This window comes from Myotis lucifugus, unplaced genomic scaffold (assembly GCF_000147115.1).
Source record: "Myotis lucifugus unplaced genomic scaffold, Myoluc2.0 scaffold_38, whole genome shotgun sequence".
NCBI lineage: Eukaryota > Metazoa > Chordata > Mammalia > Chiroptera > Vespertilionidae > Myotis > Myotis lucifugus.
The window spans coordinates 93,701-108,112 of record NW_005871086.1 but is presented as its reverse complement, the minus strand read 5'-3'; the positions used below and the strand labels follow the sequence as shown (position 1 = coordinate 108,112).

The window sequence follows — 14,412 nt, the reverse complement described above, 5'->3', positions numbered from 1 at the left end:
TTGCTGTGGCTATTGGAGTTTGTTAGTGGTTTCTTATAAATTTTAGGGCATTTTGTTCTAGTTCTTTGAAAAATGCCATTGCTATTTTGCTAGGGATTGCATTGAATCTATAGATTGCTTTGGGTGGGATGAATATTTTAACAATGTTAATTCTTTCTATCAATGAGTATCATATATTCTTTCATTTATTTATATTGTCTTTAATTTCTTATACTTTTTTTGACTGGGTTAAATTTATTACTAGGTATTTGGGTTTTTTTTTATGCAATTGTATATGGAATTGTTTTCTTAATTTCTCTTTCTGATAGCTTGGGTTTGGTGTATCAGAATGCAACCAATTTCTGAATATTAATATTAATATTAATGTATCCTGCTACTTTACTGAACTCATTTATAGTTCTAATAGATTTTTAGTGGAATCTTCAGGGTTCTTTCTATATATGTGGTACCATGTCATCTGCAAATAATGACAGTTTTATTTCCTTCTTTCCAATTTGGATGCTTGTAGTTTCTTCTTCTCATCTGAGACTTTGGGTAGGACTTCTAATATTATGTTGATTTAGAGTGGTAAAAGTGGACATCCCTGTCGTGTTCCTGTTCTTAAGGGAAACACTTAAGCTTTTCCCTGTTGAGTGTGATGTTACCTGTATGTTTGTCATACGTGGCCTTTATTATTTTGAAGTATGTTTTCTCTATTTCCACTTTGCTGAGAATCTTTATCATAAATGGGTGCTGGATTTTGTTAAATGCTTTTTTTCTGCATCCATTAATATAATTATATAATTTTATCCTTTATTTGGTTTATGTGCTATATCATGTTAATTGATTTGTGGATATTGAACCAACCAGGAATAAATTCCACTTGATGATGTTATGTAATTTTTTTAATGTACTGCTGAATTCAATTTGCTAATATTTTTTGAGGATTTAATAATAATCCTCACCCAAGGATATATTTATTGATTTTAGAGAGAGGAAAAAGAGGGAGAGAAGAGAGAGAGAGAGAGAGAGAGAGAGAGAGAGAGAGAGAGAGATTGGTTGCCTCTTATATGCACCCCAACCAGGGACTGAACCTGCAACCTAGGTATGTGCTCTGACTGGAATCAAACCTGTGACCATTCAGTGTATGGGACAACCCCCCAACCACCTGAGCAACACCGGCCAGGGCTTGTTGAGGATTTTTACATCTATATTTATCGGAGATGTTGGCCTAGAATTTTATTTTCTTGTAATGTCTTTGTCTCATTTTGAAATCAGGGCATTGCTGACTTCATAAATCATGTTATTGCTGGCACTCTTGAATTTTTTGAAATAGTTTGAAAAGTAAATGTCAATTCTTCTTTGAATGTTTGGAAAAATTCACCTGTGAAGTCAGCTGCTCCAGGACTTCTATTTGTTGAAAGTTTTTGATTACTAACTAGATATTTTTGGTAGTAATCAGTCTGTTTATATTTTTTGTTTCTTCTTAAGTCTTGGAAAATTGAACGCTTCTAGGCATTTATCCATTTCTTCCAGTTTGTTTAATTTGTTGGCATATAATGGTTTGTAGTAGTTTCTTAAAATTCTTGATATTTCTGTGGCATCAGTTGTCAACTGTCTTCTTTCTTTTGTGATTTTATTTGGGTTCTCTCTCTCCTTTTTGATGACTCTGGTTTAAGGTTTATAAATTTTGTTTATTTTTTTTCAAAGAACCAGCTCATGGCTTCATTGACTTTTGTATTATCTTTTTAAAAATTTATCTTTATTGTTGAAAGTATTACAGATGTTCCCCCTTCTTCCCCATTGACCCCCTCCACCCCACGCTCACTCCTCCCAGGCCTTCACCAGGATATTGTCTGTGTCCATATATGCATATGTTTCCCAGTTAATCTCTGTCCCCCACCCCCGCCCTGCCTTCCCTCTGAGATTCGTCAGTTTGTCCCATGCTTCTATGTCTCTGGATCGATTTTGTCCATCAGTTTATGTTGTTCATTATATTCCACACTAGAGGCCCGGTGCATGACATTCGTGCACTGGGGGTAGGTGGGGTGGGTGGAGATGGGGAGGTCCCTCAGCCCAGCCTGCGCCCTCTCCCTTTTCATTTTGTTGATGGTTTCGTTTGCTGTGCTGAAGCTTTTTAGTTTGATGTAGCCCCATTTGTTTATTTTCTCCTTAATTTCCCTTGCCCTAGTACATGTATTGGCAAACATATTGCTACTAGAGATGTTTGAGATTTTTCTGTCTATGGTTTTTCTAAGGTTTTTATGGTTTCATGACTTACATTTAAGTCTTTTTTTTAAGACTTAATTTATACTTTATTCACTTTTGAATTCTTAGATTATTTTTAGCACATGTGTGTGTACTATCTTTTTCATAAAATAGAAAATTTTATTTCAAAAAATTCTATATGCAAAAGCAAATATTAAATATCTTTTAAAACAGCACGAATAACATTGGTTATACTTTATGTTAATGGCTGTTAACAATATATTTCTAAACCTTGCTTGAGCATAAGAATCACTTGAGCTACTTATTGAATATACAGATTCACAGGTCTCTCTGTAGATTTCAGTTAGTAAACCTGAGGTTAACTCAGGCATTTGTGTTGAAAACAATCACTAGCCTTCCATTCCCATACAATAGGGTGTTAGTTTAGCTTTGTGCATATAATTGAGAACCCTATTTCCTTTTTTTCTCTCTTCTAAATCTTTATTGTTTTTTAATATATTTTTTATTATTACATATGTGTCCTCATTCCCCCATTATTCCCCAAACCCCCACCTATGCCCTCAACCCCCTGTTGTCTATGTCCATTGGTTAGGCTTATATGCATGCATACAAGTCCTTTGGTTGATCTCTCTCCCTTACCCTCACCTTCCCCTACCTTCCCTCTGAGGTTTGATGGTCTGATCAATGCTTCTCTATCTCTGTTTCTGTTCATCAGTTTATGTTGTTCATTATATACTATAAATGAGTGAGATGATGTGGTATTTTTCCTTCATTGACTGGCTTATTTCACTTAGCATAATGCTCTCCAGGTCCATCCATGCTGTTGCAAATGGTAAGAGTTCCTTCCTTTTTTACAGCTGCATAGTATTCCATTGTGTAGATATATCACAGTTTTTTAATCCACTCATCTGCTGATGGGCACTTAGGCTGTTTCCAAATCTTTGCTATGGTGAATTGTGCCACTATGAACATAGGGGTGCATACATCCTTTCTGATTGGTGTTTCTAGCTTCTTGGGATATATTCCTAGAAGTGGGATCACTGGATCAAATGGGAGTTCCATTTTTAGTTTTTGAGGAAACTCCATACTGTCTTCCATAGTGGTTGCACCAGTCTGCATTCACACCAGCAGTGCAGGAGGGTTCCTTTTTCTCAGCATCCTCACCAACACTTGTCGTTTGTTGATTTGTTGATGATAACCATTCTGACCAGTGAGAGATGATACCGCATTGTTGTTTTGATTTGCATCTCTCAGATAATTAGTGACTTTGAGCATGTTTTCATATGTCTCTTGGCCTTCCTTCTGTCTTCTTTCAAAAAGTATCTATTTAGGTCTGTTGCCCATTTTTTTATTGGATTGTTTATATTCCTTTTGTTAAGTTGTATGAGTTCCCTGTAAATGTTGGAGATTAAACCCTTATCAGTAACAACATTGGCAAATATGTTCTCCCATGCACTGGGCTTTCTTGTTGTTTTGTTGATGGTTTCCTTTGCTGTGCAAAAGCTTTTTATTTTGATGTAGTCCCATTTGTTTATTTTCTCTTTAGTTTCCATTGCCCTAGGAGCAGTATCAGTGAAGAAATTGCTTCGGCATATGTCTGAGATTTTGCTGCCTATGGATTCCTCTAGTATTTTTATGGTTTCCCGTTTTATGTTTAAGTCCTTTATCCATTTTGAGTTTATTTTTGTGTATGGTGTAAGTTGGTGTTCTAGTTTCATTTTTTTGCAGGTATCTGTCCAATTTTCCCAACACCATTTATTGAAGAGACTATCTTGACTCCATTGTAAGTTCACGACTCCTTTGTCAAATATTAATATAATAAAATTAACATAGTGGTTTGGGTCAATTTCTGGGTTCTCTATTCTATTCCATTGACCTGTATGTATGTTCTTGTGCCAGTACCAGGCTGTTTTGAGAAGAGTGGCTTTGTAATACAGCTTGATATCTGGTATTGAGATCCCACCTACTTTGTTCTTTCTCAGAATTGCTGCAGCTCTTCGGGGTCTTTTTTTATTCTAGATGAATTTTTGGAAAGTTCGTTCTAGGTCTGTGAAATATGCCGTTGGTATTTTAATGGGGAGTGCATTGAATCTATAGATTGCTTTGGATAGTATGGACATTTTGATGATGTTGATTCTACCAATCCATGAACACAGTATGTTCTTCCATCTGTTTATGTCTTCCTCTATCTCTTTTTTCAGTGTCCTGTAGTTTTTCGCATATAGGTCTTTTACCTCCTTAGTTAAGTTTACTTGTAGGTATCTTAATTTTTTTGGTGTGATGGTAAATGGGATTGCTTTTTTAGTCTCTCCTTCTGTAAGTTCACTATTGGTGTAAAGTAATGCCATCGATTTCTTGGCATTAATTTTGTATCCTGCTACATTGCCGAATTGATTTATTAAGTCTAATAATTTTTTGATGGAGTCTTTAGGGTTTTCTATGTACAGTATCATGCCATCTGTGAATAAGGACAGTTTTACTTCTTCTTTTCCAATTTTGATGCCTTTTATTTCTTCTTCTTGTCTAATTGCAATTTCTAATACTTCCAGTACTATGTCGAACAGGAGTGGTGAGAGTGGGCATCCCTGTCTTGTTCCTGTTCTTTGGGGAAATGGGGTTAGTTTTTGCCCATTGATTATGATGTTGGCTGTGGGTTTGTCATATATGGCTTTTATTATGTTGAGGTATGATCCTTTTATTCCCACCTTGCTGAGAGTTTTTATCAAGAAAGGGTGTTGGATTTTGTCAAATGCTTTTTCTGCATCAATTGATATGACTGTGATTTTTATCTCTCAATTTGTTTATGTGATGTATCACGTTTATTGATTTGAGGATATTGTACCATCCTTGCATCCTCGGGATAAATCTTACTTGGTCATGTTGTATGATCTTTCTGATGTACTGCTGGATCCGATTTGCTAGAATTTTGTTGAGGATTTTGACATTTAAGTCTTTTATCCAATTTGAGTTTATTCTTGTGAATGGTGTAAGTTGGTGGTCTAGTTTCATTTTTTTTTGCATGTACCTGTCCAATTTTCCCAAGACCATTTATTGAAGAAACTGTCTTTACTTCATTGCATGCTCTTGTCTCTTTTTTCAAATATTATTAGTGTAGTGGCTTGGGTTAATTTCTGGGTTCTCTGTCCTGTTCCATTGATCTATATGCCTGTTCTTGTACCTGTACCAGGCTGTTTACATTACAGTGGCTTTGTAGTGTAATTTGTTATCTGGTATTGTGATTCCTCCAACTTTGTTCTTTTTCAAGATTGCTGCAGCTATTGGTGGTCTTTTTTGGTTCCATATGAAATTTTGAAGTGTTTGTTCTAGATCTGTGAAATATGCCATTGGTATTTTAATAGGGGTTTCATTGAATCTGTATATTGCCTTGGGTAGTATGGACATTTTAATGATGTTGATTCTACCAACCCATGAACACGGTATATTCTTCCACTTGTTTATATATTCCTCTATCTCTTTTTTCAACATCCTGTACTTTTCCAAGTATTGGTCTTTTACCTCCTTGTTTAAGTTTATTCCTAAATATCTTAATTTTCTTGTTGCAATGGTAAAATTAGAGTCTATTTTCTTTATTTCCACTGTGATTTTTTAAAAAATTCCTGTCTTCTACTCCATTTGTGCTTTGCTATTTATTGTTTTTCTAATTCTTCTAGGTGTGAGTTTAGATGTTTATTTGAAATTTTCTTATTTTTTTGAAGTAGGCTTGTATGGCTATGAATTTTCCTCTTAGAACTACTTTTTCTATGTCCCATAGATTTGGGGTCATTGTGTGTTCATTTTCATTTGTCTTAAGGTATCTGTTTTTTTTTAAATTTTGTTTGTTAATCCTCTCCTGAGAATATTTTTTCCACTGCTTTTTTGAAGGGAGGGAGGAAGGGGAAGAAATATTGTATTTCAATATGGTCATGATTCCTCAACCAAAGACTGATTATTATTTTTGTTTAATAATTTATTTTATTTAACAAATATTTAGTGAGCACATTGTCAGTTGCTGTTCTACATGCTGCAAAACATAGAACCATTCAATAATGACTTTACTTCTTTATCCTTCCTCTCATTTCAACTCAAATGTCTTTCTAACATTCATGGGTTATAGGCTGTCACACAGGATACGTAAGAATATAAAAAATTGTATAAAGGATTGTATTAAAATGATCAGAATGTTATCTTCCCAGTTACAGAAATATCATGCTTTGTTAAAGAACTTCCATGTCAGGTGGTGGCCTGAGAACAAAATAAACCTTGAAGGTTACGACAGCTCTTGTTCAGATTTACAAGGGCCATGTGAAGACTTTCATGTGCTTGGAACATATTGTTGACTTTGGAAGACTGAGAAACAGGCATCTCATTTTAGTCCCTGTCCACCAGGGGGTGCAGCATCCCAACACAAACATTTTTTGTGTGAAATGTAGGCTTTGATTTATCTTTTCACTGTGACTTCAAAATTTCTTCATATTAAGAGTCAAGAACATTATTTAGGTGACACTCTAGAGATGAACTCTTCTCTGGGCTTGGTCACTGTGGTACTCTTAGTGCTTGGTAAGTAACACACCTCTCAATACATGGACTCTTTCTTCTGTTATGTGAGCAAATTCTTTAACCATAATTTTATTTAAGAGCTTTGTGCCCAACTTGAAGAGACACAGATCTCTTCTATTTTTCCCCAGGACGAACCCGTGGAGACTCGGTGACCCAGACAAAAGGTCAAGTGACCCTTTCGGAAGGAGCTTCCCTGACTGTGCACTGCTCTTATGAAACCACAAGGTATCCCACTCTTTTCTGGTATGCTCAGTATCCTGGAGAAGGTCCGCAGCTCCTGAAAGCCACAAAGGCCAATGAGAAGGGAAGCAGCAAAGGATTTGAAGCCACATCCCATAAACAACTAAATACCATCCACTTGGAGAAAGCCTCAGTCTGCGAGTCAGATTCGGCCATGTACTACTGTGCACTGAGTGACGCAGTGACAAACTGCAGTGGGAGCTGAGCACAAACTCTGAGCAGCAACGAGGAGGCTGGCTATTGAGGGTCTCTGACTGTTTTATCCACTATGGTGGATTTATTATTTAACATCAAATACACAGTACATTTAATTCAAATTTCTGACCTTTTAAGCAAATCAATAGAGTTGTTAGGATAATTAGATATCCATGCACAATTATCTATGGGAGTATCTAAGACAAAGGAACACTTTTATTTGATAAACTAGAGGCCCCGTGCACAGATTCATGCACCCGTGGGGTCCTTGACCTGGACTGCCCTCTCTCGCAATACGGGACCCTCGGGGGATGTTGGACTGCTGGTTTTGGCCCGATCCCCACAGGCCAGGCCGAGGGACCCCACCGGTGCACGAATCCACACACTGGGTCTCTAGTATGCATATAAGATTTTTGGTTAATCTCTTCCTGCTCTCCCCCTCCCCCTTTCTCTCTGAGATTCATCAGTCTGTTCCATGTTTCCATGCCTGTGTGTTCAGCATCTGCCCCCTGGTGGTCATTGTGTATAATAGCTACTGGTTGAATGGTTGAACAGTAGGATGGTCAGTCACTTAGGGTTTCTTATATATAGATAATGCACTAAAACATGGATATTAAAAACAGATAAATTGTTAAAATGTTTAATATATTTTATATCTATTGGTATGACTCCAAATTTTTTTTACATACTAAATTTTCTTTTTTTTCTTTTTTTTACTTTAACACAAATTATGAAACATAGATGTTTATTTTCTTTTTTTATTGTCTAAAGTTTTGCATATGTCTCCCTTTTCCCCAATTGACCCCCACCCCCCTCCAGCCATTCCTACCCTGGGCAAACCCCCACCGCCCCAGTGTCTGTGTCCATTGGTTATGCTATTAGACATGCATACAAGTCCTTTGGTTGCTCTCTAATTCCCTAGATTTTCTTTTTTTTAAAAAAAATATTTTTATTGAAAGTATTACAGATACCCCCACCCCCCATTTTACCCTATTGAGTTCCACTACCCTGAACCAGTCCCTCCCAGACCTTTACCACACTACTGTCTGTGTCCATGGGCTAAGCATATATACATATACATTCCCTGGTTAATCTCTCCTTTCCTATCCTCTCACCCCTGCCTCCCCTCTGAGATTTGTCCAAATTTCTTTTTGTGATATATTTCACATAGTAGGATATTAAAATTGACCCTTTTAGTAAATAAATGTGAGGTTTATAAAGACAGTTAATGCCTCCCTTGATTCAACTTTCCACTAATTACTTGCGCACAGAATAATTATACGCAATTTTGATACTGAGTGTTTTTCACCTTCTCTTAATGTGTTTTTAGAGGGTTTAGAATGTACTTTTATAAATAGTTGATAAAAAATTCCAAGTTGTAAAATAATGAAGATTGAGGGACCACTGAAAAAAATGTAAAAGTTGTTATTAACACTTGGCTTCTTTATTCTCTGCTATATCAAGTTATAGAATTTTCTTAATTTTATTTCATCCACTTCTTATTTTCTACTTGGTGTTTCAACTCTAACAGTTTTCCTTTATTTGTCTTCCCTTTTCTATCTGGTTATTCATTTAAAAGTACTTTTTGCATTCAATTACAGTTGAATTTTAATATTATATTAGTGTCAGGTGTATGACACAGTGAATAAACATTTATAGAACTAATAAAGTGATCCCCCCAACAAGTCTAGTGCCTACCTGGCACCATACAGAGTATTCCAATATTGTTGACTATATTCTCTATGCTGAACTTTACATCCCTGTGATGATTTTGTAATTGTCAATTTGTACTTCTAATCCTTTTACTTTTTCCACCCATCCCCCAACCACCATCCCTTTGGCAACTATCAGTTTGTTCTCTGTTTGTTGCTCATTTATTTCATTTTTTAGATTCCACATATAAGTAAAATCGTATGTATTTGTCTTGCTCACTGACTCATTTCACTTAGCATAATGCTCTCTATGTCCACACAAGTTGAATATTAATTTTTTGAATCTCTTTCTTCCCCTCCCCCTCTGATCTCACCTATGTAGGAGTTAATGTAGTTCACTAACTTGGTGTTCTCTTGGATTCCCCCATGACTGTCTTCAGCAGAACTGACCTTTCTTTGGGATAGCTCTTTGGTGGGTGTGGTGGGTGAGGGAGGGGCCTCAGTTTTCACACAAAGGGGAAGAATCCCATCCTATCTTCTCAGTTTTGATGGTTATTTTCTTCTAGGATTGTCTCTTAAGTAATATGTGGCAAAATTTTTAATTTCAATTCAATCAAATAATCTCTTTTTTATATATTTTTGATTTCTGATATATTTGGACTCATTTATAATATTTTGGTTTTGCATTACAAGCTCTTTTTTTTCTTTTCTCTTGTAGTCTGTCTGCTATTGCATTGTTAACATAGTCTTTTTTCTTTCTGTTGACTTAGGAAATGTAAAGTATCTCTGTTCTTAGGCCAGCATTTATATATATAAAAGTCTAAGCGACTGAATGACCGAATGACTGGTCAACTGCTATGATGTGCACTGACCACCAGGGGACAGACACTCAATGCACAGGATCGGGCTCCCTCCTGTCTGGATTGGGCCTGCGGGGATCTGGCCGAAACCAGCTATCCGACATCCCCCAAGGAGTCCCAGACTGTGAGAGGGCGCAGGCTAGGCCGAGGGACCCCACTGCTGCACAAATCCATGCACTGGGCCTCTAGTCTTTAAATAAATGTGTATGTGTTATTCTACAACATTTCCCCCACTATATCCCACTCCTAGTCCTTGGGTTACTTTTTCTCTTGCTGATTTACTATCTTTAGAATGACTCCAGTGGCTAGTTGAACGAATTACAAACCAGCTATATATATATAGCTGTCAAACTATGCAATTTAGGAACTGGGTCACTCTTCATAGGATTTGTCAAGTTTCTACATAACCCATTGAAACACTGATAATCTAGAAACACTATCCACCCTTCCTCATACATTATTCCAGAAACTTCTCTTATATAATGTGCTTTAAGAAAAACCACCAGCTTATACCTTCATTTATTGGAAATACTGACTGCTATAATCCTGCACTGTTTGTATTCACAATTTTGGAGAGATGACTGTGCCATCTCACTGGGCCAATGTGGGTGGAGTTTGCTGTTAAGATGAATGACAGAGCTGAGAAGTGATTGGTCCTCAGTGAGTCTGGTGAAACACACTGAGTGCAGGAACAAAATTTGCCTTGGCCAGGACTCTACACCCTCCAGATCAGGGGCAAAGGCACCACAGCAACTTGGCAAGACGTCATGGAGAGACACCTGGGGGCTCTGCTGGGGCTTCTGTGGGCCCAGGTTTGCTGTGAGTCCCAGATGGGGAGCTGGGGAGTGTTCCACAGCTGTCAATAGAAGGGGGAAGGCAGAGCTGACACAGAGCTCCTAGTCTGGTGTTTCTTGGGATATTTTACAGGTTTAGAAACTGTATCAATCATCCCCAGTGACCTCATATGTGTTTGTTTTTCTCTTTCCAAGCAGGGGTGAGAGGGATGAAGGTGGAGCAGAGTCCTTCAATCCTGAGCCTCCAGGAGGGAACCAGCTCTACTCTGAGGTGCAATTTTTCTACCACAGTGACCAAAGTGCAGTGGTTCCGACAGAATCCCGGGGGCGGCCTCATCAATCTGTTTTATTTAGCTTCAGGGACAAAGCACAGTGGAAGGTTAAGCTCCACACTGAATACTAAGGACCGGTACAGTACCCTGAGCATCACAGCCTCCCAACTGGAGGACTCAGCCACCTACCTCTGTGCAGCAGATGCACAGTGCTGCCGGGTGATCTGCAGCCTGTACCCAAACTGCAGCTGGGCCTGCAGCCCCACCCCTTCCACGGGCAGGCATGTTGCCCCACATTAGCCTTGCACATCTTTGAGTTTTCAAATTTATGTTCCAAACCTCTTTTCTGTCCTAAAATTAGACTCTTCAGCTCTGTCATTCACCATTTTTGGGCCTTATTTTCCCACTGAAAACACTTTATAGGTAAAAAACTCTTATATGGAACCATTAAGATAACCGATAAAAATGCCAAATACAATGCAGGCAGCACATAAATGACATGTAAATTACTTTGATGGAAAAGGCTTGGAAAAATGTAAGGTGGTCAAGAAGTAGGAAGAGCCTTGGCCGGTTGCTCAGTGGTTAGAGTGTCAGCAGTTGGATTCCTGGTCAAGGGTTGCAGGCTCCATCCCTGACCCTAGTGTGTGTGTGTGTGTGTGGGTGCATGTGGGAGGCAACCAATTGATGAGTCTCTCTCACATCAGCGTTCCTCTCTCTCTCCTGCCCCCTCCTCGTTCCCCTCCACTCTTCCAAAAAAAAAAAAAAATCAATGGCAAAAATATCCTCCTATGAGGATTAAAAAAAAAAAAAGCATGAAGAGATTATTCTGCTTTTTCAGTTAACTGAAGATGGTTCTACTTTCAAGGAAAAAGGAAGAGAGCCTGTGAAATGTTTTTTAAAGTTTGTATTAAGCTTATTCACTCCTGGAAATATCAAATATAAAAAAATAATTTTATTGAGTGGCAAACACTCTATCTAGCTTATTGTATATGTTATTTATTTAGTACAAATAGCACCCTGTAAATATGCACATTCTCATTTTACGTATGGATAAAGTGAGGGTTGTTGAGTATAGGTGACTTGCTTAAATTAACATTATTATTAAACTAGAGGCCTGGTGCAGTAAATTCGTTCACGGGTAGGGTCCCTAGGCCTGGCTGGTGATCAGGGCCAATCTGTGGGGCAACTAGCAGGGTGATTGTGGGGCCCCCGCTGGCACTAGCCTTGGCTGGCCTGGTGCTGCCCGCTCGTCTGCCCTGCCCCTCAACACCATTGCAGGTCAGGGCCTGTGGGCTGGGGGCAGCTCCTGCATTGAGCGTCTGCCCCCTGGTGGTCAGTGCATATCATAGGGACCAGTCGTTCCATCGGTCATTCTGCCGTTTGGTCGATTTGCATATTAGGCTATTATTATATAGGATAATTAAAGACGGGGTAACATGAGAGCTTATACTTTGAGCTACCTGATATAGAACAGTCTTTAAAACCACCTATTTCAAGTGATTTTTTTGATAAATTTGTACAATGTGTTTATATACATTACCAACAAAATATCATATTTAGATCATTTAAAATTAAATTTATTAGGGTGACATTGATTACTAACATTATATAAGTTTCAGGTTTGCAATTTTATAACACTGTTGCTTTTAAAGTTCCATCCACTTATGGGATGGAACATGTGTGTGAGCAAAGGAGGTACATGGGGCAGCAGGACACAAGACAGGAACACTTTCTGTTTATACTATTCCCTTTGCAGACATAGACAATATTTACTTTCTCTTGGATTTATTCTCAGAGGTAATCATAAAATTCCAAGAAATTCAAATGGATGAGAAAGGGGTTTTTTTTTTTTCAGCAAAAGATAATTCTGGAAACTCACAGGACTGAGGGACATTATCAATGTCTAGGGAAAAGAACATTGCAGTGGAGTTTGGGAGAAAAGTGATAGAATATGGAATCTGATCCAGCAATAGCCAGGGAGGCAGGAATCCATGCTAGGAGAGTTGGCTTTATACTTTAGAAGAAATTCCACTAAGCATATGAGTCAGTAATTGCATCTTAGGATATGCCATCCATTTGATATGAGAAAAAGAAACCACCTCAAGAATAAACTTCATGTGTTTATATTTTATGAATCTGCAGATTTCATTTTTTTCTTGTGTAAGAGAGTGAATCATGGTGCTTTCCTGATTTCAAACCTGTAATCCCAGGCCATCATTGAACAAACCCAACAGCTTCTGCCTTTTTACAACATATTAACAATGACTGAGTAGTGTTCAGGGATATAAATCTTAATCTCTAGAGTCTTCCTTAATCTCTGGTCTAAAAGTTAATTAGTTTCACTTATTGCTGCCTTTGCATGTCTGAATCTCTCATAGGAAACAGGGTAAGAGAACATTTAACAGCAAGTTCAGTAGTTGTGAATGTCACCACAAGATGGCAGTGCACCTGTGCTGATGCAGAACATGTGGAGGGTGCATTTTAGTGGATTCTGAATGAACAGGCTTTGGCAGAAGCACAGTCTTTTCCTTATTGGCTGGGTAGAATGTGAGAAACCCCTATGATGGTCAGAGGAAAGGAGGGGTAACTTGATAACAGCAGTAGCTCCCCTGGCTCTGATTGCAGGTCCACAATTGCTCCTGAGTAGGAAGAATGATGAAGACGTCCATTGGAGCTTTGTTCATGTTCTTGTGGCTGTTGCTGGACCGTGAGTTGAGGGTTTATGGGAAACAATGTATTAGTGGATATTCTTTAGAAGCAACACTGGCTTTATTCAGGGTCCCTTAGTTACTGGATAAAAAGAAAATGATAAAGTTTAATGATCTGGTCACTCTTCCTCTTTCTCTGACTCTTTCTTTCTGCATAGGGGTCAGCCATGGAGAGAAAGTGGATCAGCATCCTTCTACCCTGAATGTCCAGGAGGGAAACACCGCTGTTATCAACTGTTCTTATTCAGATAGTACCTCAAGTTACTTTCCTTGGTATAAGCAAGAACCTGGAAAAGGTCCCCAGCTCAGTATAGACATTCGTTCAAATAAGGACATAAACGAAGATGAAAGACTCACTGTTTTCTTGAATAAGGCGGCCAAACATCTCTCCCTGCACATCACAGCCACCCAACCTGGAGACTCAGCCGTCTACTTCTGTGCAGCGAGTACACATTGCTTCCCAGGCACCTGCATCCTGTACACAAACCTGCGAGGGGGCAGCCCCCTCTGCCTGGGACAGACCTGCAAGCACAGCATTTGTGAAATTGTCTGCAAGTGGAATCTAATGTGTTGTATGTTAAAAACACATAATAGGAAGGTTAGTTTCAAGATGACCCAGGAAGTGTTAAAATATTTTGTTGAATGGCTATTGCATATGGATTCTTGAAAGGAGTTAGTAATGTTTTATGTTGAAATTGAGGCTTTATTTTTTTTTCATTTTTACTTTAAATTACTTTATTTATTTATTTTTTTGTACTATTTTATTTTATTTTTTTTAATTTTTATTTTTATTTTTCACTAAAAGTATTACAAAGGGTATTACATAAGTGTCCTTTCCCCTCCCCCCAACCCTTAAACAAGCCCTGCCCTCCCTTACCCCCCAGTGTCTTATGTCCATTAGTTATGGATATATGGATGCATACAAG

General features: G+C 38.1%; 2 gene segments (V, D, J or C); both read left to right on the top strand.

Moving 5' to 3' along the window:
• The first annotated feature begins 6,683 nt into the window (after positions 1-6,683).
• Positions 6,684-7,210, top strand: LOC102430288. The segment is given in 2 exon segments: positions 6,684-6,765; positions 6,894-7,210. Coding segments are annotated over 2 exon segments (363 nt in total).
• A 6,223-nt stretch (positions 7,211-13,433) lies between these two features.
• On the top strand, positions 13,434-14,153 carry LOC111825730. The segment is given in 2 exon segments: positions 13,434-13,485; positions 13,645-14,153. Coding segments are annotated over 2 exon segments (561 nt in total).
• Positions 14,154-14,412: the final 259 nt, after the last annotated feature.